At 44.4% G+C, this 27,033-nt stretch overlaps 2 protein-coding genes across 2 annotated transcripts; one reads left to right on the plus strand and one right to left on the minus strand.

The window, feature by feature from the left end:
- The first annotated feature begins 193 nt into the window (after positions 1 to 193).
- Positions 194 to 5,690, plus strand: oxnad1 (oxidoreductase NAD-binding domain containing 1). Its single transcript, XM_052071608.1, has 8 exons — positions 194 to 335; positions 649 to 761; positions 1,061 to 1,124; positions 1,205 to 1,308; positions 2,449 to 2,590; positions 3,745 to 3,990; positions 4,095 to 4,203; positions 4,832 to 5,690. Exons 1-8 carry the CDS (start codon positions 333 to 335, stop codon positions 4,987 to 4,989), a joined length of 939 nt encoding a protein of 312 aa, XP_051927568.1. The 5' UTR covers positions 194 to 332; the 3' UTR covers positions 4,990 to 5,690.
- rftn1a (raftlin, lipid raft linker 1a) lies at positions 5,282 to 27,025 on the minus strand. The gene is made up of 10 exons (XM_052071597.1): positions 26,613 to 27,025; positions 22,205 to 22,356; positions 14,975 to 15,158; positions 13,287 to 13,398; positions 9,701 to 10,325; positions 9,406 to 9,609; positions 8,863 to 8,972; positions 8,279 to 8,382; positions 7,371 to 7,446; positions 5,282 to 7,094 (listed from the first exon to the last, which is right to left on the minus strand). Exons 2-10 carry the CDS (start codon positions 22,350 to 22,352, stop codon positions 6,702 to 6,704), a joined length of 1,956 nt encoding a protein of 651 aa, XP_051927557.1. The 5' UTR covers positions 22,353 to 22,356; positions 26,613 to 27,025; the 3' UTR covers positions 5,282 to 6,701.
- Positions 27,026 to 27,033: the final 8 nt, after the last annotated feature.

Here is a 27,033-nt window from a genome sequence, read left to right on the forward strand (position 1 = left end):
AGGGAGATAGCGGATACCCTGCTTATTTGCCATTTTTACATTTGTCTACAGGCAGGACTTGAACTGTTGTTACCATCAGGTTCCCAAAGCCCTTCCCAAATGAATGAGCTACTCCCACCATACAGTAAACGAATGTTTACAAAGGGAAATATTTGCCAAAGGTGATGAAGTTTTACGTACAGCAGGGGGCGACAAACACCACCGTGACGCAAAGTAGTCGAAAATAGCACGAAGAAGAAATTACAGCCGTCATGTAATGTTAACATGAACAAGGTTGTCAACATTTTGTAGGAGCCACACAAACATCTTGTGACAAACACAGCCATATCCTTATGGTAAGACGAACTTTCCGACTCTTCATTATCATCGCGATAGTTTTGAGACCTAACCGAGATGCGTTCGTTAGCTAACGAGCAATAACGGCCTGAATGAGCAGCTCACGCTATGGGACGATTTAAAAAAAAGTCACAAATAGATCACATGACGCCCTTTTGGGTCAACTGTTCAGTTTATGCATATCCATATTAAAATAGATATATCCATACTGTTTCATTAAGAGAAGTATATTTTGTTCAAAAGCCACTCCACGTCGTTGTTCGACAACTCACGCGAGATGTTCCTCTTGACTGCGCATTGATATCTTCACAGGTAGAGATGAGCGTCCACTGCGTCGTGACGTCCGCTGGCCGGAGCTTCTCTTCATCGTATCCCGCCGCTGGCCTCCTCCGCCGTCTTCTACCTGCCACCTGCTCCATCACACGGTGAGTCCACTTGATTACTTTTATTCTCAGTTTTAGTGTTATTTACCGAGACGTTCACTTTCGCACTTACTTCCCAAATTGCTAAATGTCAATGTTTACAAACCTATATTGAGGAGAAAAAAAACCTTAACATATTTTACATTATATAGTAGAAAAAGTATTTGTTTTGTGAAAGTCCTAACTTGTCACAGCTCCTATATTGGATCATTGATGACAAGTGCAGCGTCCCTTTTTATTTTTAAATTAGTCATCTATGATTCTGTCTTGAAGACGTAACTACCGACTTATTTTTTTTTTAGACGCATGTCCCCCAAAAGACAAATGGACCATCTTGAGAGGACGGCAACCAACCAAAGACAAAGCGTAAGATGCTATAATTGGCCTATGGATGGATGAAATGTACCTTGTAGATGGAATGCTTCATCCCTGCAACCTACACACAGGCTGTTTATCCTGCTCAAGTATGCGGCATCATGAAGGAGTCGGAGTCTGTAAAACGTCTCAGGTTAACAGCTCATCCGGACTTCAACTTCAAGGCGGGACAGTGGTGAGTAGAGACTCAGTCCCCCTAAAAAAACGGCAGTGTTTGTTTTAATCGTATTTAGTGTCGTTCAAAAATAGTAACCAACTTTGGAGGTCAGGAGTAACTATTGCTTCTTACTGATGTATTTCACATGGTCTGCAGTGCTTTTAAACAACAGGTGGGGGCAGTGTTTCATTCACCATGACACACAAGGTTGCTGGTTACATTCCCCCCCCCCCCCCCCCCAAGGAAAGGTGAACTCAAACCAGCATGTTTTGGGGTGAGGGTGAATCAATGTTTATAGAGGAGCCCTTCAGCCCTATGTACAAACCATACCTTAAAGGGTAAGATACAAATTGTTTAATGCTACGAGAGAAATTCGTTGATGTATTTTATTGGTGATGACCAAATGTGTGCATTTTGTGCTCCAGCCGTATCGACAGATGCCTTCGCGGATAAGAATAAGAGCAGTTAAGAGAAATTAGCAATTTCTGAATAGACAAGTTCTGGCTTCACGGGGGCGCGCGTCTGTCAGTCAGCTCTGCCAATGGTAATGAGCAGAACGCATAAACCAACGAGCGCATACTCTAGGTGGGCGGCGGCGGCGAGATCGAAAAACCCAGCAGCCAGTTCCCCTGCAGCGCTTGATAATGAATGTAAATACATGGAAAGCTTCGGGTTTGTGAGGAAAAAAACAAAAGGAGCTGTTAAGTTGTTCGTCTCCAGGTGGAAGAAGAAGAGGCCGAGGAGGTGGTGGGCGGAACGTACATGTTCTTTTCACAGCAGATTCATATTCATGAAGCAAGAGTTGGAGTTAAACAAACGGTCATTGTTTGCCTGCCGCTATTGTGTTCCCCTCTGGGTCACGTGTTGAAGGACGCCGTGTCACCACTGTTTTAAGACCGTCACACTGCATTTTTTTGTTTGGCCGCTGCTCCTTTCTAGAACGGTCATCCTTGCTGAGGTCAAAGGTCACAATCTCCACACACAATCCCACTTTGACCCTCAGCTCAGCATGTTTCTACCCTCCAGTCGAGCTTTGTGTAGCCAATCGAACAGTCAGGCTTTCTCTTGTTCTCCTATTGTGGCGTGGCGGCGAGGGAAGGACGAGCGGGAAGTTTACCAAGCTGTAACGAAAATCATTAATCCGGCTTTGTTGTGCAGGGTGGACTTCTTCATCCCAGGAGTGGACAAGGTGGGAGGTTTCTCTATGTGCTCCAGCCCGGGTCTGCTGCAGAGGGAGGGCGTCGTGGAGCTGGCCGTCAAATTTGCCAATCATCCGCCAGCGCACTGGGTTCACACGGCGGTGAGTGGGCTGACAAGAGTTTCTCAGCTTTGATAGAAGACAGTCATGAAACAAAGAAAACAAAACTAACAGAAACTGTATCTCACCTTAATAAAACTGAGATTATGAAAATAGAATTTCCAGAAATTCCGAATGGCCTCCATGCCCTCACTCTCGTCATACGGCAACCACTTTTGCGACATGCAATTACCCAGCTAGCTAGCTCTGCCCACACCATACCCCGAAAATACATCTTGCCATCAACAACTCCGCTAGCAGGGCCACTTTAGAGTGCCTCGTTGTTGGCTGTGACTGCATACACAACATAGGAACAAAGACACAAGAGCAAGGGGGTGGGGGGGGGGGTACCAGGTGGTCTGACATGACAGCCATTGTGTGGATCATACTCGAGTGGCCACTTTAGAGTGCCTCGTTGTGGGATTTATTCCAGCATCTGGAGGCAGAAATGCTCACTTTAATAAGAACAGGCTTTTTTTTTCTAATTTCCTCCAAGTTGCTGTATGAAAGTGAACAATGTATACTCCTAGCTCTTTTCTCGGTTTGCTGGCAGCTCCCGTCTGACAGTGAGGATGAATAAACTGTAGTGCGAGACGAGACGTGTTTGGAGACACTGTGGGATCCTTTGATCCCGTTTGTTGCTTCAAACAGTTTTCTATGAGCTGTAATAGTGCAGCAACAGCACTATCAGTGCTTTTTTGGTGTATGTGTTTGTGCTTAGGATCAGATGTTTAGCAAAGTATATTTACTGCTTATTTAACATCAAAACACTTCCTCTGTGTAACCTGCCAAGCTGTCATAGCACAGCTTGTGGAGCTGCAGGTTTGGTGTGCGTACGCTCACGCTACCTGGTATAGATCAGTGGCTCGCTCTAATCTGAGCCTCAGTGTGTGTTTTTGTTGTCATATCGCGGGCAAAAAGGTCAGTGCAGGAGTTAAGCACTTGTCTGTCTTTTTGTTTTGTGCGTATAACAGCAGTGCCAGACTTGTTTTCATCACGGGCCACTTCATAGTTGCGGTTGCCCTTAGGGGGCCGATGAGAACTGTGAAACCGCACATATATACCGGTACTAGTAATCGGAGATGGGAGAAAGTGTCTGCCCAAAATGAATGAAAAGAAGTAAGGAAGCAATAACTCTCGACCGTTTCCTCCCACAGTGCACATTGGGCTCTCAGGTGGCAGTGCGCGTCGGCGGGGACTTCTACTTTGACCCCTCACCTTCGGACCCTGCCGTCGATCTGCTGCTGATCGCCGGGGGTGTGGGCATCAACCCCTTGTACTCCATTTTGTCGCACGCGGCCGATTTGCTGCAGGTCAACCGAGCATCTGGCGGGCGAGGCTACAACATCGGCTCAGTCCACCTCCGCTACAGTGCCAAGACTACAGAGGAGCTGCTCTTTAAGGTGTGTCCCGTCAGATCCTGGAAAGCTTATAGTCATACAAAACATTTTTTGGGGTGGGGTGCATACTAACAAGTGAACTTGTTTCTTACCTTCTGCTTCCCAAGAATCCGATCCTGCGGGCGTGCAGGGAGTTTCCGGACAAGTTAACATGCCAATTCCATGTCACCCAGCAGAGCACAGATATTGAACCACATCTTCAGCCTTTTGTCAATCGTAAGTAATATACAGGAATTAAAAGCGAACCCTTGACATGTGCCACAGTATTAAGCGTTAAACCGTAAAAATACAAAGGCTACAAATAGAGTTGGAGTTTTTCAGCAAGGAACTAAGGATAGGTTAAAAAAAATGCAGAGTGAACCATAAGGGGTTCATACTGTCCACAAGCCTATCTACTTTTTTTTTTCTTCAAGACATCAAAAGTAACTTATTACAAGCTTAGTTGGCTCATTACTCTTCATCAAGCAAGTAAACAACGTTTACAACATAACATGATCTGCAGTCAGCCGTTTCTCATTAGGGATGGACATATGACTACATTTGCTATACTCGCATTGTATGAGAAAACGGCCGCTTTCATGTGACGGATATAGAAAAGGAGGAATCCACAATGTTCTTTATCTTCTTGGAACAAACAGCCAAATGCGTAGAAAAGAAAAAAAAAAGAACAAAAATCTCCTTGTTTTAAAATGGGCAATGTTCTGCTATGATTACAATCCTGACCTACACGCAACCCACGGTAAGGGGGCGGGGGACAAGTTATTGAAGATACTGTATATGCTTGAATCAGATATTCTGACAAAGAATGCCGCTCTCTTCATAATTGATCGACTTTTGTTCTTAGGTTGGAGAATCGCAGAAGAAGAGCTGCGGGCACACGTGGACCCCGAGAGGACTTTGTGTTACTTATGTGGACCTCCGCCCATGATTGAGGCAATTTCCCAAACCCTCGTGAACCTTGGCCTACCGCAAGACACAATTCTCTTTGAGAAGTGGTGGTAGCTGCACCTACCTTCTCCCGGAACGCCGGTGTTGTTTTCCGGGATCCTTGTTTAACATTTTTGAGTTTCTTGATACATTTGCGTGGTGGGAGTTGAAAAACGACAGAATTACTCCAGTGACATGCAACTTGATGTGCAGCGGTGGAAGTGCTCGGGCAGTTGTAGGAACCTGCGCATTGACTCACAGGACGAGACACTACTTTCATTTCATTTCATCTGTGAAGATCCAAGTTGTTTTTAGTCACCGTTTTTAGTGACTCAAATTTTTTGACTATTGATTATTGACTCTACTGTTTTGCAGTAACACTTTACGTGTAGTCGGACATATAAACAGTTTCATTTATATCCCTATTGTGTGGTTGAGTGCTCATCTCCAATTTACACCGCTGAGTACCGGTACATAAATCGTTGCCTGCCACACGTTGGCTGATTGTCTGTTTTGATTTGGCATCGGGTTACACACGAGCAACATTAAATGGCTCGGTGAGAAACCCACAGCGTAATTATAATGGAGATTCCAGGTGGTCCCCGATTGGTCCGCATCCTTAAACCCCCCACCGAGATCGGCGCGAGCTTCTCGTGGGCGTCGCAGTGGGGCTGCCGTTGTCGCTTCAATTGAGTTGTTCCACGAGGGAAATGCTCTATGCTGTAATGTGATGACTGAATGAAATAAATGAGGGCGAAGCTGCGTGAAACGCTTAATTCACTTCAGCTTTTATGTAAATACATGTTGAACACAACACACGTGGTGAAGAAAATAAGAAATAAATAACAGTGTACACAATTCCTATTTTACAGAGTCCATTTACCCAAATACACTCAACTGCCATGATAACAACACGTACACTTGCACATTTGAGTGAGAGCCATTGCAAGAGCTATTTTTTTTTCTGGATCCAGCTCTCATTTAAATTCCAGAAGTCTACTGAAAGCAGCTGGTCTAAGTAAATATACACGTCTCCTTAAGCTATGGGACCGAAATATTTATATTAATGGCCACATCTGACTTATCGGCCGCTGAAATAAAAAGTTGAGATGGAAAAGAACATTTCGAGAAAACTTCTCAGAACAGCTTTGGCATCTCCTGGTAACCGAAAGATTACACTGTGCTTGCAGAAATGTCAAATTCTTAAAACCTAATAAAATGCAGTGAGAAGAATTCTCTATGTTGGGATGGATGCGAGTTCCCTCAAAACGCTTCACACGTGTTGATCACATTACAAGGTAAAGTATTTTGTCTCTCACTTTGGGTCACGTGACCTCAAGTGTCGCAGTCTATAAAGTAGACTCATTTACATCCAACAATCCTCGCAGTGACATATCCGTGTGGAACAGTCTCAAATAGGAGTTAAGTTGCAAACTAGACAACAGAACGGACGGAAAAAGCTTGGCTATGTTGACCTCGTATCTTAAAAGCACATCAATAATCAACAGTGACCCCGAAAAAGCAGCCAAGTACACAACACGAATTCATATTTATGGAATGTTTTTGTCTGATTATTACTACAGCTAGATAAATGATTGATTTCCGAACTGCTGCTCCGGATGATGTACTACGTACCATAGTTGCGTGCTATTGGATGCTCATATTTTTGTACAGTTTTCATGGTTTCTATAGTTATGGTGGTATTCACTTGATTTTTTTTTTGAGGTGGGGGGGCATGAGGGCAGCAATTGGAATCACTTCTGGGCTGCCTGTTTATGGCAAATGCATCAACAGACACCGGAAAAGAGTTGATGTTTGATCAGCTTGTCGGACTTTACCTCCTCTTTCACTCCTCCGTCCCTGTGACACACGTCTGTCCACCTCACCGACTTTTCCCGCTTGGATGTTAGGATACTGTCAATATCCGTCTCCTCTTCCTCACCTTCAACAGACGCCAGGCTGCCCGAGAGGATGGAGAGGTCCTTTTGATGTGCGTCCTCCTCGTGCCATCCTTCCGTCCTTCCTGCGGCCCAGCTCCTCCCGAGCTCGACGTCGTCCTCTTTTATGTGTCTCAACTTGCCCATCTCTGTCTCCGAGACCAGGGACCTGTCCTCGCCCTCCTCAAGCATCTCTCCACATGAGTGTTTTTTTGTCTTGTGGCGACCTCGGAGGGCGAGCATCTGAAATAAAATGCAGGCGTTTGACAGATTTCAGCTCTGTGCCTCATCTTTTTTTTTTTTTTTGTTCTCCCGTTCCCTGTAGACACCTGACAAAATGCAACAAAGCCTCGCGCTGATGATTCTTTCTGAGCACTGCGAGGCAATTTGCCTATTATTAGACTCTGTTTAATTGTATATCCCATATTTAGTAACAAGATTCGATAAAGGCACCTCGTGGAACATCGAGCCACACTTAGGAGTGACAGATTTGTGGTAATGATGGAGCATGCCGCCAACCTTGAAGTCTTTTCTCTTGCGCTGCAAAACAGGTCTCTGAAGGAATAGGATTTGCTTAGTCGACAAACTCCCATCACTGCAGACACAGATGGGGGTGGGGGGCTGTTTTATTCCTTCAAGCATGAATGTGAGGATGCATTCAAAATTATTTCTTTTGTTCAATGCGTTTTGAAACACGACAGGTTACAAGGCGATGAGATCAGCCGAGGCGCTTTCGGCTGACAGATTGAAAAAGTGGTTTCATGTTAAGACATCCAGCATATGATCTGGGTTTGTTAGATCTCGCACCACCTGTATTGCGATTTGTTAGGTGGGTCTGTCAGCCCCAATCCTTATAAAGACGGAGGCAAAACACTGCACAATGAAACATTCTAGTCCTCATTAGGAACGTAAAAATGAGGTGTATAAATTTTAGTTCGCTGCTGTACCATTTTTTAAAAATAGAAACATGACAAAAGTTTGGCACGGGTTATTGTACATACTCAGGGCAGGAAGTGAATGGCTGCTCCCAGCACATCAATCCAGAAGAAATTATTTTTAAACACCAAAAACCATAATGTGCAGTCTATCAACATGGAAACAAACACAAATCTTAAACTGTCTCAGACATTTTTTTCCCGCAGTGAGTCTAAGGTTCATTTACCAAGGAAGCTTTTAGGCATCCAATAATATAGCAACGTCCTTTGAAAATAAAACAACAAATTATGCTCTGTTGGAAAGACAGTGCAGCACTTCTGGAAACAGCAGTCGTCTTGTTTTAGGCCTTTTGAGGTTTTGGCTCTCTGCCTTTCACTTTGGCTATTTATGTTCTGGGTTTGTTTTTGTTTTTTTTTAGCCTAATAGTGACCTCATCATTGCAGTTGACACTAAATAGCTTGTACAGTCGATTAGTGAAGCAGCATCTGTACCTGTTGGTCTTGACGATGGGTGTGGGTAAGACACACATGAGCCTCCATCCATAGGGAGCAAGGGACTGCAGCAGCGGAACATAGTCCGCCTTCACCACCACACCCTGGCCAGGAGGTGGGGGAGTCAGCAAAGACACAATTTAGAAGCAGTCAACTATGCCACATACATCATATGTCGCAATTTAGAATGGATATTTATCCAATTAGATGAGGGAAAAAAACAAGGTGAAATAAAATGCATTGTATATAATTGGAGCATTGATTCCTTATTTTTGGGTGCTGATGACAATGATGTTCTAGTATGCTTATCATGACTTTTTCTTTCTGGCAGTGTGGCAGCCGATATCCGCTTGACCCAGCACGACATGATTCTTTTTAATCAAACGAGTGAGAAGGACACATTGGGGAATGCTCAGCCTTGGCAGAGGCCTGTGTCAAGCTCATCATTTTTGTCAAGGCAGGTTTTTGTTTTTTAAATCACGGGTGTCATTGTATCATGCGAGCGTAGCTAATATTGGAATAAAACTGAAAGAAACCGTTGCAGAAAATATGTGTCACCGTGGTGGAAACATGAAGGAACTCACATTGATGACAGTCCACTGCTCGACCACAATGGCATCGTAGGACGTGCTTGTGGTCTCCTCTGTCGAGTTGTGGAAAATAAACACACTGTCTACAGATGAAACGCCATTCTCTGGAGAAGGAAATACAGTAAGATTGAGATCTGAGGAGCAAGGGGGATTCGGAGCTCAACCCACTCTTTGTCATGAACCGGCTTATTTATTCCGCATGTGGATAAAAACTCTTTTCCAATGTCTCCCATTGTTACTGACCCTGTGGCACAACAACAACTGCATTTCATGTTGCGACATGACAGCCAATTACAGGCACGGCAGCCAGAGCAGCAAGCAACAGTATTGAAATATACAAAAAATATACAGCATATACAAACTCTTTAAAAAATAAATAACGTACAAAAACTAGAAACGTACTCCGATGTATGCTTTGCCCCAAAGTTAGCTTGAAGCTAGCCTCCTTGTGATTCGGTTTCCCATATTTCCTATTCTTTTTCCCCAATAACAACAAGTCCAATAACTTCCCCGAATAGATTGCCTATTGTACTTTACCGTTCTCATCTCCGAGGTGGAAAAAGCCATCAACGAGATGCGCGCCATTGGTAAAGTGCTGAGTCATGTGGTCGAGCCAATCGCCGTCGACTTCTGTCACGAGCCCCGCCTCCTTTTGAACTCGCAAGGGCACCCGAAGCGAGTAGAACCTCAAGGATGTGTTGAGTTCCCCCGTGGAGTTGTATAAAGCAAACAGTTGCAGCCCTACATGGGAACACGCAGATAAGATGGATGATATATATATATATATATATATATATATGATATCAACAGGAAGTGGTATCGAGTTACTCACGATCTTGTGCTAGTACATCCTTTCCCGTCTCAGAGTTTTTCACACAGATGTGGTTGTTGTTCCAAGTAAGGTCTGAGGTGGTTTCTTTCCGGTCTGGTCGACCTGGAGGTTTGGAATGCCTCTCAGGGGATTCTCGAAGGTTCGGTGGACTGTATTCCTCCTGTCCGTTTGTACTCAGCCTTTCCGAACTCGGCGGCCTTTCTTGGCTCTCAGCCCATTGGTGAACGGAGGAGTCTCTGCGATACGAAGGTTGGCTCGTCGTGGCAAGTGACTCTCTGAGGGGGATGCGAATCCATTCGTTAGATCCCTTTCGGTTGACTTCTGAAGGGAAATCTGCTTCTGAACTCAGTGAGGGCTTGTGATCCCGTGTCGTATGTTCCACACTTTCATGAGGGAGCTCTCGAGGTTCAGGGGGGAGGCCCCCCGGCACCGAGTCATCATGTCGCGAGTCTGAAGGATCCGTTGGGCTGGATTTAGCGCTGGGGGGGTGTCGGTGAATGGGAGAGGGGCTGGAGTGCAAGGACGACAACTCATCAGGGTCCCAGTTAGCCGTGAAGCTGGGGGCCCCACCCGGCTGCTGGAGAAAGCCCAAAAACATCACTCCTTGCTCTGCTACATCCTGGATCTGAAGGAGGAGAATAAGACCGTGATATGGGGGGGGGGTTGTTTTTTTTTTTTAAATGAAAGACCGTGACATTGGGGGGGAATTCTTTTTTTTTAAATGAAAGACCGTGACATAGGGGGGGAATCGTTTTTTTTTTTAATGAAAGACCGTGACATTGGGGGGGAATTCTTTTTTTTTTAAATGAAAGACCGTGACATAGGGGGGGGGAATTCTTTTTTTTTAATGAAAATGAAACAATCAGACAAATTCACCACATGGACAAAAGTATTGGGACAAGCGATAATAGCTTCCAGTGGGATTTCGTGTCAAGACGTCAGATGTCGCAAAGTGAGGAAAATCAAAACACCATAGAAAAACTGTACTGTTCGACTATCAAATTCAAAACACCTTTTTTTGGGGGGGGCATGTGCTGTTCATATTCATCAGTGGAAATAGTGTAATAATGTGCCCTTTAAGTTCCCCTCAGCTCGTAAAAACAAAACGCCAACATGAAAGCAGTTACATGGGTCTAAATGAGCGTAATTCAGAGTTTAATACATCATTGAGCCACCTGATTTTTGGCAACCTGCATCAATCAGACTTGGCTGAGTGACGTACGTTTCTTGTCGGTCATATGATCAAGCCGTTGCGTTCATAATCCAAGGTTGCCTTCGCTCGGCAGAGACAGCGGAATGCCTTTCCCCTTCGGCGAGCTGTGTCATTGCCCTTCAGAGAATACTTGATTTGAAGGCCAATAGAGATTCTCATTATAAGCACAAGTGGGGGAAAAAGCACTGGACCAAGTCTCTGTACCTTAACAGAAGGACGGATGCTGTGGTAAAAAAAAAAACCTCCAATAGCCTTGCGCAAACTTTTTCAATTGTTCAACTGAATACAAAACTGGCCCAGTCATGAAAACAACAAAACATAACCAGTATTTGGTGCTTCTCTTATTTCTTTCATAAAAAAGGCAATATGCTACATTAAGACCTTCTTGCAAATCATGGATTAAACTCACCACACATCTCATAAGAGCTTTCATTTTCCTCATGTAGGATTTTCATCCCCTATCATGTTCTTTCAGACATTGAGAATAGAATGCCATTTATATCACGTGAATACGCTGCACAAGACATCAGTCATGGCAACACAATTCTATTCACCATTTATACGCGGCCACGATATACAGTATTCTATTTAGGTGACACGAGAGCCTCATTTACACCCACACAAAGGCAGAGATTGGTATTCAACTGAATTAGAACCATGCTAATCATGTGCAAAGATCAAATATTCAAATGACAAAGGGACCTCATCTGTGCCCGTGCGCATGTGTGTGGACGGGTGGGGGTTATCAGTTGATATTTGAGCCGACAGGCTTGACAGAAGCCAAATCAGCCTGCAAACTCGAGCGGAGCAATAATGAGACGCATCTTCCCCACTTAACACACCTTGGTCACACCTCATTCGTTCATACCTGTGCAATGTGCATGTGTATGTTACAACCTCCCCATAAAAAGCTTGTACATTAGCGTATAAAAACCGTACAACTGAGTGGAGACAGCTTGAGAGTGGGAGGCCTGGCGAGTGCTCGCAGAAGAGAAGATGACAGACTTGAACACGCACTCGGCACACAATCAGTTTGGATGCTTATCTTGAACCCTCCTGCTTCTCTCATCCGATTGGCTATTCACATCACGCCGCTGGAGCCGATCACATTAGACTCTGTGATGCGCCATTTGCCATCCAATCAGGTTTCCTTTTGTGTGAGCTCTTTGGGCGTTCAGATGCAAATCTTCTCAATAGAGCACATTTTCATTTCCCATTGTTGGGTTGGCGGCGAAAGCAGGGAGAGAGCAGAAAGCGGTGTTAGCCAGGCGTCTGAAGGGTTAACGTGTTCACTATTCATGAAATAGTGACAGGTGCAACAAGTGGGAATGTTGCCTTGAATAGTTTTGCACTAAAAATTTGATGACAGAAAACCCAGCTCTGTCGTGGGCTGCAGGTTTGTCGTCGCACCATCTTGCATATTTTCTTTTGTCCAGTGATCAAATTTAACAAGACTTAGGTAATGATGAAGAACCATGTACCACTGTGGTACAGTAGACCTCTACAACGAAATCATGTTTGCACCCAGATATTTTTCACAAAAAGTGTACTCTTTATTTTTATTCCAATAGTGCATAAGTATGAGCAGACACTTGATACTTCATCTAGCCAGCGTAGAAAGAAAAAAAAGGGAAAGAAATTGCAAAATGTACCTTCAGCATTCACGTTCATCAATTTTTTGCATAATGTCTTTGACTTTGCTTCCTCCATCTTTCATCTTTATTACTTTTATCCAGTCTTAGTGTTATAAGATTTTTCTTTTGTTAAATCATTGTGAAGAGCCTTGGTCTGCAAAGGTCCGTGTTTTGTAGCCATTTTATACCAAGCAATACAACGTTCGTGCCGTGTCTGAAAATACTGGTGAAATTTCTAACCACGTGCTAACAATAACAAATACTTCCTGTACTACTGCGCATGTGTAAACCACTGTGGTGGTTGCTGTTGCCGTTTGCTGGCTAAGCAGTAGGAATCGCTGTGGCAGTGTGTTGGATCAGACTTTTGCGGCAGGCTTGTTTTCGTTGTAGTGAACCTCGTTGCGAGGCAAAGGCAGAGAAAAAGATTTAGTATAACGCAACAGGGGGATTTTTCGTTGGAGGGAGAGCAGAAAAGAGGAGTTTCAATGGATCCACGTATTCACTGAGAAGTCCAAACTGATTGGCGCACAGCCCTTCATTCACACCGACATTCAACAGCAGAGAGAAAGCATCGACAAAATGCTGCCAAAGAGGGTTTGCCGTAGCATGACTGTACAACACTGATCCGTTTGATTACGGCCCACAAAGGGGAACATTATTCTCGAGCTTGTGAAAACATTTCTTGGGAAAAGTGAATAACATTGGCAACAGTCGGCACGTTGCCCCCCGTTGAACTCACCCTCTTGACGTAGTTCTGAATCACCTCCGGGTCAGCCGCCTGATGACCGGCGGCGCATACGTCCGTCTCCAGACGATGCCTCCACCATTTGTTTTCCTGGCTTTTCTCACAACTGCAAATTGGCAAATAAAAAGCTTTCATAAATAAACATCACTCAAAACATGAGGAAAGTCACTTCAATTCTGTTCTCATGAAGCAGAAAATGTGGTCATGCTGTTTTAACATTAGCCTGAACGGCCTCCTCTGGGATGGTTTCCCTTTTCATTATCACCCAGCGGCGCCATTACCCACTTCCATTACACTTTGAGCGTGCCCCCCCCAACCGTCCCGCTTCATAGGCTGTGGCAGACATTTTGCTTGTGTTCGTGGGTGCTCACTCAACTGGAATGATCACAGCAGAACCATCATGTCCGTTTTGGTAGCAAGTGGTTGATTTTTCCATTCGCCCGCAATCACAATAGATTTATTAGATGGGGGTGGGGAGAAATTCAGCTTCCAGTGCAAGATGGGATCATAAAAAAAAGGAGTATTGAAAATATGCTCTTCATATTTGGAATGAGGTCAGGGAGAAGGCTGTGGCAATATCATGTGCTGCCAGGCGCAGTTGACATTCCCAGCTAGATTTGAAACAGTTGATCTTTTTCTCACTCTCCAGCCATATTTTTCTTTTTTTGTATGAAAGGGGCCAGCGGTGATACGGAGATAAAAGGCCCTGGTAAGAAAAAAAGAAATAAAAAAGGATGGAGGGGGACAAAAGAAAAAGCGCCGTGTTCATCAATAAAGAAGGGGATGAAAGCGAGAAGAGATGGTTTGGCGCTTTCAGTGCCCCTCTGGTGAGGTCTGATGATGCAATCAGCCATCTCCACAGAGACAGGTGCCAGGCAGTCGCCGGACGGGCGAGGCGCGTCAGAAGCTCAACACCTGCTTGCCTATTCCAGTATAATGAGGCATGCATGTTAAAACACTCTACCCCTTGAATTCATTTCCTTAAAAAAACTGTGGACAAAAAAATACAATGAATTACTTTCGCTTTAACAAGTAAACTCTGACAAATAACGTCTGACGCTCATCTAGCTTGGACACCAAGCGAGAGGCCGAAAAATTAAATGAGCTTCCGCTCGATGGCATACAATTTTAGAACCACTTTTCTGCATGACACATTTGTTTATTTAGGCCAGTGAGTGAAAGGAGTGTAACCTATTGAAAATACATGCCACTCAAACTTGGTTACATGGTACCGTGTATCAATTATAGTAAAAAGTGAAAGAATTAGGGCAAGCGAGCCGCAGTCAAACATTTCCTCCCGTTTGACTCATCTGCTGTAATTTGACATGAACAGATGAAGGTAAGCTGCAGACACTTGTGCCGGCGATAAAGCTTCTCCTTGTCACATCAATGAAGTCACAAAAGCAGCAAAGTCATTTGTCAATTTGTATGCGGCGGCAACAATGGCCGCAGGCGACATTGCCTCGTAATCGCCCGCATTCGAGCTTAATTACATTAAATATGAAAAATAATATGGCACGAATGACAACATTTAGTGGTGTCAGTCGAGTGTGTTGGACATTTTTGCATTGGCGGGCTTTGTGCCCCGTTGCTGGAAAAAAAAAAATCACATTTCTCCAATGTCTTGCCTTTTTATAGCCCCTTGCCCCCCAAAAAAGTATTTCTCTTTAAAGAGTGTATACCTTGGGGTTTCTCGCACCAGCACAGCCCGGTGGAGCTGCCGTTGGATGTGGGCGTGATGAGGGCCGCAAGGGTGCACAAACGGGTGGACGGAAACCAGGACGAAACCTTGCGTGTAGAGCTCTCTGACCTGCACGGGAAGTTCTCGGACTGAAGACAGGCAGAGCACAGACGACACTGACACCTCTGGAAGAGATGACAGACAAACGGAAATGTTGCACCAAAGTGGAGCGAGAGCGGGTTTGATGATGATCAGTCCCACTGCGAGACAACACATGGCATCGTCACGCTAAATCGAAAACTAATTACACGAGAAATCCCATCTTCACTGCGGCCTTACCAGATGCTCAAGTGTGCAAACGCTTCAATGGAGAAATGCAAACCGTTTTTGTTTTTTTCCAGTTGCAACACCGCAGTTAGGGTTAACCTCATGGGACATGACGTGAAACAACCACTTTTATTTTTAGTGAAGTTCAAAATCAATAGTTTGTCTTTTGAGGAAATTACGGAAAAGTGGTTTATGAATTATTAAATACATAATGGCTTTTCCCATTTTGATTTCACCTGAATTGCCTGCGAGAGGCTGCTGAAATGCTGCTGGATGTTGCGTCCATGCCAATTGTTTTTTTTTTTTTTTTTAAACCAGAGTACTAACCATGATATTTGCGAAACAAAAGCTGAGCTACACTGTGTGGCATCAAACGTCCAGACCTAATATTTTCTTTTTATATTTAAAAAAATACACCCCCCCCCTCCAAAAAAGTAAAAAAATTGACAAGAAAAAATCTCGCTGCCTCAATACAACCATAGAGAGTGTAAGGTTCGATACAAAAAGAAAAAATAAATCTAAAACTTTATCAAGCACAATGCTATTTATTTTGTAATTGACTGGCAATGCTGCAATGAGGCTAACAAATAAAGTTATCTAATTTATACTTGACAATGAAGCACCACGATTTGCCAAGCCCTGCCACGACTAGTAAAAATGCGTGATTAAGTGTGCCCCATCCTCCCAAAAAATAAAAAAAATGCCTGTATGTAGAAGCTGCAAAATGGTGGCAAGGCACGATTTTCATCTGACTGAAACTCCTCAACTCACTTCATTATAGTTGTTTGGTACCAAAATGCTGCCAAAGCACTACAGTAGTCTAGGAGGACTCCTCAAATCACTTCAACATAGCTCCTTAGCAACAAGATCCCAGAGAGGGCGCCAAAATTTTGCTTTTGCCTTAGCACAAAAACAAAATGGGTGAATACCACACCCCCAAAAAATGCTCCTATGCGGAACCTCAAATATATGTGACTTTCGTCTAACATGAATGGCCAGTTGGGAATCAAAATCAAGGTAAAATTTGGGCACTGCAAATGATGCGAATGAACAGATTTAGCCATGGGCTTTGAGTTCAACTTTTGTGCTTTAATGCATGTACCCATGCTGCAAAATTGTTTATACTGCACATTGATCATATAAGGGCTGAGAGACAATGCCATCACATTGCTAGTTTTTAGCATGTGGCATTAGCAAGGCTTGCTTGCAAAGAAAGCCACTTCTCTTATTACCACAGACAATGAAGAGAACCCCCACACTTCTCACTTCAGTGGAAAGGTTTAGCGGAGCTTATCGTACGGGAGCAAAACTGTCAGCGCAAATCCATGAGGGGCATGTTTATGAAAGGTGCCCTCTCGGGGTCGCTGCTTTGTCATCAGGTTCACTTGTGTTAAATGCAGGCGGGGGGTTTTTTTGGAGGGGGGGGGGGCAACGCCAGTGGCAGGTTGCCGAGTGACGCCAGGTGTGCGCTGGAGAGAATAGAAGACGCGACGAAGTGGGGGAAGGAGGCATGTTTGTGCCTGAGCGCTTGTCATGGCTCCCGTTCAGTCTCATTTGCATTGGTCTGGAGAAGAGAAAATAACCTGAATAAATTAAAAAGGCAGACACAGAGAAGGAAAAAAAAAAGATGTGAGCCATCTCATTTACAATTTGTTCTCCATCATCTGGTGTTCTCACACATCGCCAGATGCACACAAGCGTGCACGCACATGTGACTGGCCAGTACAGACACACGCGCAGTCAAATAGTCTAACATCCTTGCATTTTTTTTTCCTTGAGTGGGGCCGCCACATGTCCACACAACAAAGGTGGGAAGTCAAGGCTTATGTCACACAAACATAAAAAGACAAGAACACACTTAGTCACGCACAAATAGGTCCTCCAACAGGAAGAGGGGTAGTCGGGGGGGGTTCATCTTGGTACAAATATTTGAAAGCGGGAGAGGCTTTCATCCACCAAACACATAAACGGGTGCCTGTGTGCACGTCTCCAGAACAGCATGGTAATGATTATATTAGCAGCTGGAGAGCATGTTGGTTGGCGCTGGTGATAACAAAGACCCAGTCATTAGTCGCCATAAGTGCTGTGTGGCGAGGCCTCGCTTACCCGCCGCCGTAATGAAACTTCTCAGGGACACACAAGTTATCAGTGTGCAGCGATTAACACTTGGGAATGCCACTTATGCCATCTGCCACTGAGGGAAATCAACACACGGGGGGACTACAATTGCCCCTCCAGAATAGGAACGTGAATGGCTTTTTTTTTTGGACAACCAAGAATAAGTGGGCAACTAACTCGATGTGGGACAGTGGCATGGTGTGACAAGGAAAGAAAGCGCTCAATGTGTTGGAATGCTTGCTGGTTTTAAAATGCATTTTTTCAAACTGGACCTACCAAAGAAGAGGACCTGGAAAACGTGACAAGAGAAAATGTTAAGATGAACACACTGACGCTTTCCGCAAGTTAGGTATACAATTGTAAACGACAGCGTGCATGACTTTTGAAATCATTTTATATGAATTCATATTGTGCATGACAATAGAATCTGTATTGTGGCATCACACCCAGTCAATGTGTGTTCCGAAGAGAGAGGAAGCATTAAGCCTGCCAGGTGACGAATGAGGATTAGGGCTCGCAGGCACCCTCAAGGCTTATCCTCGCTTTGCTGGAGATTCACTTTTTTATTCAGATTGCCCTCTAATGACTTGCAGGTTTCAGGCAGGGATCTGCGCCAAAACGGTGGCTATAAAACAATCAACTTCCTGGAGCCAGGAGCTCCCTACAGCTCTGGGAATGCACCCGCAGGCTGCAAAGTTTGATGGTCAGCATCTGTGGTTAGGGCTCCACTTAAAAGGGGGAAAAAAATTAGCCCCGGGCTTAAGGCCGCCGTATGTTTTAGAATAATTTCACAGCTATATTTATATTTCATATGCATTAGGCGCAAAAAAAAAAAGCTAAGTGCAAAGAGCCTCTGCCACTGGAGCTCGAGTCGAATGGAGTCAACAGCCTTTGAATTATCCTCAAATACTGTTGTTACTCATCCACTCCCTCTCTTTGTACGATCGTAATATAGTTAGAGTGACCAAATTAATCTGCTTCTTTCTTGACAATCGCATCATGTTGTGCACCGTTCAATTAAAAAAAAAAGCAGTCTTGTATATTGGGTGACTCACAATGTGGTTTCCTAATTAAAACACAAGGTCAGTTTTTCCCTTTGCAGCAATTTGAACTATGCACAAAATAAGGTGCCGAGTTGCTGTATTTAATTTTTTTTTTAACATAACTGTTCCAATCCACTTGCATCGCCCTTCAGGGGTATACACAGCGTGCATTCTCGTTTGACTTGCCTTTTTTTAATGCACAGCAACTCAGGGCCGTCTTTGCCGGCGATCTCTCGGGCGACATGAAGGATGTCCCCTGAAAAGGAACCGCCGTCACACGACCACTTTAAATCATCTCGCGTCGCAAGCCTTCTCACGCGCTCACTTGAATAAGTGTGGTCGGGTCGGGGAACATCTCGCCATGTGATGGATTTATCTTTCACGCAGTGTCTCGGCCAAATACATCACACACATGCGCGCTCTGATATCGCAGATGTATGATGGAGGAATATGTGACATTTCATCCGCGGAATGCATATTTACTCAATCAAATTCATATTATACATACAACTAATATTTAAAGCTGTCATGCACACACACACGCAGACACCTCTGCCATCTTAGCCGAGAATTATCCACATGTTGTAGTTTTAATGAACCGAGCGGCCTCAGTCTCAGCAGGGCAGCACAAAGTCATCATCAGCTTCAGTCCCGCGGCAATGCACCATACCGAGTCCCTCACACAGCCTCCACTCTCACACCTCTTAAACAGATTTTTTTTTTCCTTCCACCATCGTGACCAGACCTAACTAATGCCTGTGTCTCATCTCCACTAAGGGGCTCCTTGGTTGCGCAGCCTCTCGTTACTGCATCGCATTCTTTGCCTCTGCCTTTCCTTACCCTGGTCACTGAATGTACTCGGACCTTCATACAGTCAAGATGACATTTCAAGGCGAGATGATGTCATAGGGTGCAGCTGTTGGATGATAAAAGCGTAACAAGGCATTAGATTTGTGCTTTATGGCAAAGCGGAGGGCAACACGTGAGATGTCTGACCCAGGGGCCAAATACGTGAATGCCGAGCGGTCACATTAAGTCACTATGACAGAGTCACACTGAAGGAATAGTACCTCTAAATTTGGATGCCCCTCTGGTTATAAATATGAGAATCTGCCCCCCATTTTTAGGGGGAGGAAAAAAAAAAAACTCAAGTGGCACAAAACATCCGTCTTGGTGCCTTTTCTTGCTGAATCAAAAAGATGACACCTCAGAATTCTCTAAAAAACAGCATTTAAAGCAATTTAAATCCTAAAGGAGTACCAGCCTCAACAAAGGTCCACTATGAGGGTTAAAGAAGACAGAGAAAAGAGAAGACTCTCCCATCAGAATTGCATGAAGTAAGTGGACTCTATTGCCACCATTGCCGTGGTCAGTTGTCAGAAGCGAACAAAGGGATGACATCAGGGTTGTGCTGGCCTGTCATTTTTAGCTGATCAATATAATTTCAAGAGTTTTTATTATTTTCCTCCATTTTTAAAGTAGCCCAGAAGTAGAAATATATGGCCAAATGTAACAAAATTAGCTGAGTTTTATATTAAACGATTTAACCTTTTTGAGGGGGAGGGGGGGTTGGCTTCAGGCGGCAGTCTATGCATCAGCAGCAGGCCACAATGCTCTCTCTGTAGTGGGCGGGGGACACTCAAAAAGCATCACTCCTCAGACTATCTGCTCAGAGTATGTTCACAGCTTGTTTTGAAAAAGAGGCACAGTGTGATATGTGGAAATATTTTGCTTACATAAAACTAATTGAATAGGCTTGTCTCGATATCTTTGTCGATTTTGCATCATTTCAAACTTCAACAACAACAACAAACCCGCCCCCCCCCAAAACAGCTGTATGCTGTCTGAGAACGCCACTTCAGTTTAATAAACAGTCACAGATCTCAGATGGTGACGCGAGTGCGATATTTGTTTTTCATTACTGTGTTAGAGTCATCAACTCACAGTGGCAGGCAAATATTATTAATGGCAACAAAATTGAATTAGAGTGTGGGGTTGACCGCACTTTTTTTCCCCCCTCCCAATGTCACGGACAGACACGAGGATGCCTATATCGACCCCTTGCATACACACAGGCGTGCACACACAAATACAAATAAATCCCTTTCCTGGGAATGAGGTCTCTCAATCTGCACACAAAATCAAATAATCCTCCAGGAATCCTTCACTCCTCTTGCTCTCTGTATCGCAAATGGAGGGAGAGGGTGGAACGCAGACATTCGTGCAAACACTCTCTCTCTTACACGCACGCACACACACACACAGACAAAACACACAATCAATTCATAATAGCCATGTGAGGAGAGCCATCTTAAGGCTGCTCAGATGGCATCAGGGAGTTTACCATATAAATGACCTACCCGTCTGCTTGAAGATAACAGTAACTCTGTTCTCAAAGAGACAAAAATTGTTTCATGCTGCATAGGGATGAAACGGTTTCAACGAGAGCATTTTAGGCCGGGGTTGACGCATCAAATCTTTTGACTCATCTCTATGATCACCATTCATCACAATGCAAGTTTTGTTCTGTTGTCCAAGGCCATCAAAATTGGTTGGTGACGCTATTGTTCTGGCCAACCACCTGATTGGTTGGCCAGAACAAAACTTGAATTTGACTAAAATGATTTTAGGCTGCCAGATGCCAAACCCATTGGGGTTTGTTGCTGTAAAAGCTAGTTTGTCCCCAAGTGGTAGCGACATTGTGTCTTGCTGTCATGTCTGTTAGAGAGCGTTGCATTGGAGAGTCACCCGCAGAGGAATTTCAGTGAGCTTCTTGCACCTGTTTCGGCTTGTCGCTTCATATTGTACGAGGCGCGCTCGCGTGTAGAAAGCCATGAGGGGAGAGCAGCCGTTTTGTTGCATCTGCTTCCCCTCACTTTGCTCGCTTTTCTTGCGCGCCAACAGTCCACACAAGGAACACAATGGAAGGATTTATATATTTAGAAACCGCACGCCTCTGGAGGATTCTCGTCAAACTTTTGTCAAGATGCTGCGAGCGCTCACCCACACATTAGTGGACCACTTTTCAATATTCACTGCATGATGCTCGGAAAAAAATTGCAAAAAAAAAACATCAGCATCATTGTCTGAGGCGGAGGGCACGTCGACAAAGTACACAGCGCACTGAACTTTCAACACACATCGATACAGATTTTATAAGCATTTTTTTTTTTGCCTTTAGGAATCTCACAGTATGAAGACAACTGTTCAGCAGAGTTGCTGACCTAAAGATTTCATTTTTTTCTGGTTAAAGTTGGAAAAGCAACTTTGGAAGTCGAAACATGGCACAAATCACAATGGGGGTGGGGGGACAAAACAAAACAGCCAACCTGGGAGTTCTTGGTGGCGGGGGCGTATTAGGAAAAAAAATAATTTGAAAATGCTTTGGCTGAGACTTAAACGTTTATCATATGGAATGCATTTTCCCCAGTTCAAGTGGAACTGAGACAAAATCAAAATGAGGACACCTCGTCTAATTGTGACATTTCTTCAATGCTGTCATAATACGTTTAATAATTGACTATGCCATCTTTTGGAAACCGCTACATCTTGGGTACTTAACGCAAAGGGCTACCACATCGGACTCTAAATGATATACACGCTAAAATAACTTCATTATGACGCCTTCGAAATTAATTATTTTCATCTGTGTGAACATAGTGATGTTTTGTTTTTTTTTGGTTTCATAAAGACTTGAGTCACGCAGACAAGAAAAATAACTCGAGAATCGAGACCATCCATACCTTCTTTCCCCAAAAGAAAATCCAGGAAGTGGTACGTGTAGGACACTCCCACTTTGGTCTCCACCTGAGGCCTTCGCAGTGTGGAGTAGATGTTGCCTGGGCTTTGCGTCTCTTCGGCTTTACGCAACTTCGGGAGCCTGCACCCCATATCTCTGCAGAGAGGAGACATGGAGATGAGGAGAGCAGATATTGCCGCGAAAAGACAGCCTTGATAAGCGTTTCTAAATACGTACGTAGCGGTTATAAATATAAAAATTACATTCACACTTTCTAGGAAGGGTGTCTGCATTTCGGTGCTCATGTGCAAGCTCCCGCTGTGGGGAAATAACGCGTTTCTCTCTCACACCCTTCGCGCCCCCACACACAGAGTGTCATGCAATAATGGCGAAATATGAAACTGTCACCCATTACCTGCTTGCCAGGCTGTGATACGGCAGTCTCCTAATCAAACGTGGCTGATTGGGAGCGACATGTTTGATCAGAACGAATTAAAGCAGAAATGAGAGTGATTTCCTGCCCTGTCAAGCGCGGCGACACGACACCAGACAGAGAGGAGAGAGCTAAGATGGCAAGCGTGTTTGCACCGCCGTCCAATTTATATGTTGATCCACAAGGTCGGCATTCCATCACAAAGATTTTCTCAAGACTGCGCGAGCCCAACAGGCAATTAAAATGACAATTTAGAGCGGTCAAAATTCCCTCTTCTCCTTCGCTCGGTTTACAGCGGGCAATACGGATCCAAAGCGCTGGGGTTAGATTGCACCGAAAACAGGATTGAGATGCTTTTCTCGACAAATAACATTGGATGACAGACGATGACATCGATGACGAGTTGACAAATATCGTCAAGCAAATCCAATGTGACAGGCTGGCCAACCTCCAACCATCAATTACACTAGCAGAGTCGCATTGTGAAGTGTGTGTGTGTGTGTGTGTGTGTGTGTGTGTGCGTACAGACGCGTGTCCGCTCCGAAGGCCGGCCCGCATCGCCGCTTGGCGAGTACGGAGAAAGCCAAAATGCACAGACATTAACTTGGCGAACGATTCTAACAGATGAACGCTTCATGTGGATGTTAAAGCATCTTATAACGCTGGGTTGAGGGGGGGGAATGAAGAGTTTTCATACATGATTTATCATGTAACATTTACTTTCTCACCCTGGTTTTGCAGCTATGCATAAAATACACTAAAGCACAAGGAGAAAAAACTGTTGATTCAATGATATAAAAAGTCATCACACCCTTGTTCAAATGCCTGTTTTTTGTCATATAAATACAAATTAATTGCACTTTTTTTTTAATACTACATACATCTGGCACTTGATCAGGAGTGCCCCTCCAACATTTCAAAGTTGTCCTCACAAGGTGGCAGCGCAGGTTCTTTATCGGTTGGTTCGGAACAAATTTGTTCCAGCTAACTTCGGCGATCTGCACAGATGAATACATTTCACGACTGTTTTTTTTTTCTTCAATGTTATTAGATAAATATTGATTGTGCATGCTGCTGCCAGGTGGTGTGCGTGGCGCAGCTGCATGCTGTTACATTGCACTTTTCTATGGTATTGACGGTTTCTATAATTGTGATGTGGTAGTGGTGGTATTAGGAAGTGGATTAAGTCCCTACTGGTCCCCATGTATGGAAAATAGCAGAGCAATTGATTGCTCTGCTATCGTATGTCACAACGCCATCCAATTCAAACAAAGCGCAATTAATCAACTAATGGATTGTTAATTTTACCCATTAGTGATCGGTGCAATTTAGTCAAATGCACATTCCTAAATCGATGGGATACCTGAGTGGACGAAAAATGGATTGTGTGGCTTTTCGCCAGTGAGCTCACACGCTCCATAATGTCACTGAAAAATAAATCGTAGATTCGATGCATACCGGCTTTACATGTACTTCTTGAGTCAAGATATGCTTGCCGGGCATCACAAGAAAGAATGGCCGGTGGCACACGACAGTAGCTGAAGTGTGACCTGAGGCTGCCATGACAATGATAAAACGAAAGCTAGAGGAACCAACAACTCGCGAAGCTACTCGTTCAAGGTCAATTTAATGGTTTAAGTTGCCATCGCTTTTTTACATTTCCACGTCCCTTATCTCGCTTTCAATACGAACTGGCTCCAATGCGTCCAATTCCTTCTGGTCACCCTTGCTACTTTGTCACATTCGACACACTTTGCCCCTCTCGCTCGCTCTCCATCCGCCCACCCTTCTGTCCACTCGATCCATCTGTCGGATAGCTCATAAGAGTTCCCGCTGCGGACGTGATCCCCCCCGCTGAGCCCATTTCGAGGCGCAATCTACAAGTATGTTTCCAGGCAGCCGCCGTGACGGCTGAGTTATGACTTAGTTTAGGGCGCGCGCCAAACATTTTCACTCTTCAGCCATTGCACAACGCGTGGCATAGAGTCGGGGGTCAACCTTCAACACGGTTGAAGGATGACAGACAGAATATTGGACTCAACAGCAAATGAAGAAGTCAGGTTGTACTTGTGGAGACACTCAAAGAAGTTCAAGACAAAAAGGCTTCTCAAACACACAGGAGCTTCTACTTTCTCCACGTGTTGACTTCAAACAAAATCTCACCGCTCTCACACAAGCAGCAAAAAGGGCCTTGACAGCAAAAAAACAGCCATTAAACATGAAGCGACGCAGGCAGATAAAAAGCCAAGCGAAAGGGGAGAACGTAAAAGAGGAGGAAGGCAGACGGGAGTACGGCGTAGGGCTTCTCATTTGAGAATCTCTTGTAACAGAGTCTTGGAAAAGACAGGATTTGCGTGAGAGCGTAATCCGTCTGCTCTGTTATACCTCTTGAACACATACGCACAGAAATGCACTCAAGGAGGGGTGAAAGGGGTGGGGGGGTGTCTTGTTTGGAGTCGTGGAATAGACATCTACCGGGGAGGGAGAGTCTGACTGAACTTGAGAACGTTCAAAGTAATAATCAGCTCAAGCCACTCGGGAGGCTGCAGTCATCCAGTGAACCTGATCGCTTGTTCAAATGCTAATTTATGGACATTTTCATTTCAATTGCCAAGCAGCCGACATTATTTTGAGGTCGCACAATGGCACTTTGGAGACTTTTAAGCTTGGACAACTTCTGAGCTCCAAGTAAGACCTAATTCTGAAGGAATGTTTTTAAAATGGGGGGTGTGGTGGTTAGCGGCAAAGCGGAGCAGCACTTAATTTTGCACGTTCTCTGTTGTGAATTGGGATTTTTGTGTTCTGCATCCAGCCCTGCTCTCAATTGTTACATTGTAGTTGTCAAGATAAAGACTCTCTGTTTTTCCACCTCCATGTCCTGTCTGCTTCCGGGTCCAAATTCTGCCCCTCGTGTTACAAAGAGCATGAAAACTAAAGTATGTGTTGTATCGACGATAACTAAACGCTCAAGTTTTGAGGGACACTGTCAAAAAGGTATTACAGTAAAAAAAAAAAAAAAAAAAGAAATACAATGTTAACTTGTTTTAGGAGTATTATTTGTTTGTTAATTGTGGGCCAGCATGTTTGCTTCGTTCACACCTGCTCACAATGTCCTCAGCATCTGACAGTTCCTAGGCCAATAAGACCTTCGCTGTGCTGGAGCAAACCCTCCTACTCGAGCAACTTGACTACATGTGATTTTCTTCCTCCTTCCCAAGCTTTTAAAGGGTCATTCAAGGGGGTGCGTTTTGAACTCTATCATTCGACATCGTAATTGCTGTGATGATGGAGTTGCAAAGGATCCCCAAAGAATCTTTCAAGGATTACATGAAGGCGTGGCAGAGGAGGCTGAAAGAATGCGCTAGACCCCAGAGGGATTGTTTTGAAGGGGAAAACTTGTAGTTTGGATTTGAAATATCTTTTGAGACAATAGTTCGGACACACCGTGTGTATCTCGGTAATTAAACTCGTTTTCGAGAAATGTCTGTGAATTGTGAGTCACAGCAAGCAGGTTTGACTCCAAAAGACATTACTTTTCTTTTGTTTAATCTCACGTTGATCTTGTTTGTCCCCAGGGCTGGAGATAACAAAAACACAAGCGCTGTCCAAGAGTTTCTGATGGCTTGTTTTTTTTTTTTAAATAGAGCAACAAGTTCCAAATGAAACAAGATGTTAGTTTCAGCTATTTGCGGTGTTCCAATTTAATAGAGAGAGCATCTTTAATAGGTGGCCAGTTTATCTAAAACCACCACCAAGACTGCCCTTTAGCTCCCAATATAAAAACAGCAAAAAAGGACAAATGTTCGAAATGACACCATTTTGTTTGAAAGAGACGCACACCTGACGAGTCCATTTACGTAGGTTAACACAATTCAGCCAGCTTCCGAACACTCTCCCTCGACTAAAATGCCACGCAACTATAATTAATTTGTTTAAAAACAGTTTTAAGTGCCGGGTAAAGAAGAGTAAAAAAACTCACCGAGCTTGGTGCTCGTAGGTGGGAGCGACGAACTGTCGGCGTGAGAGCGTCCTCTGGCACGGCAGGAGGGGATGAGACAGACACGCGTGGATCCGGTGGACTCGAAGGATTCCGAGATGCGGCTTGGAGCTCTTTACTGGGAAAGGCGCTCTTCGCCCAGCTCACTCGGAAGACTTTTCCGACTGAAACGCCCCGAGTTTTCTTTTCGTCCGCGCCCCCATCAGGTAACACTTATACTGCTCCATCCAGCTAATACGCCCACGTTTCGGTGCCATTATCCCCGTAAGGCTCAACACACCCCTCAACCCCCCCCCCCCCCGCCCCCAATACAAATTCATATTTAATAAGCAGCAATCCCGATCTATTCATAATTTAAAGCTGTCTGAGTGGGGGCCGAGGGGTGGTCGCAGCACCCTGGGGA

Source organism: Hippocampus zosterae, chromosome 7 (assembly GCF_025434085.1).
Source record: "Hippocampus zosterae strain Florida chromosome 7, ASM2543408v3, whole genome shotgun sequence".
Lineage (NCBI taxonomy): Eukaryota > Metazoa > Chordata > Actinopteri > Syngnathiformes > Syngnathidae > Hippocampus > Hippocampus zosterae.

What these genes read in the sequence shown, in the direction of transcription:
- rftn1a (XM_052071597.1), bottom strand. Translation starts at nt 22,352, where the DNA reads ATGGGGTGCAGGCTCCCGAAGTTGCGTAAAGCCGAAGAGACGCAAAGC. An exon ending in TTCAGAACTACGTCAAGAGG is followed by an intron (nt 10,326 to 13,286) that starts GTGAGTTCAACG and finishes CTCCTCCTTCAG; the next exon opens with ATCCAGGATGTAGCAGAGCA. An exon ending in AGCAGTGGACTGTCATCAAT is followed by an intron (nt 8,383 to 8,862) that starts GTGAGTTCCTTC and finishes CCTCCTGGCCAG; the next exon opens with GGTGTGGTGGTGAAGGCGGA.
- oxnad1 (XM_052071608.1), top strand. An exon ending in CGCACTGGGTTCACACGGCG is followed by an intron (nt 2,591 to 3,744) that starts GTGAGTGGGCTG and finishes TTCCTCCCACAG; the next exon opens with TGCACATTGGGCTCTCAGGT. An exon ending in TCTTCAGCCTTTTGTCAATC is followed by an intron (nt 4,204 to 4,831) that starts GTAAGTAATATA and finishes TTTTGTTCTTAG; the next exon opens with GTTGGAGAATCGCAGAAGAA.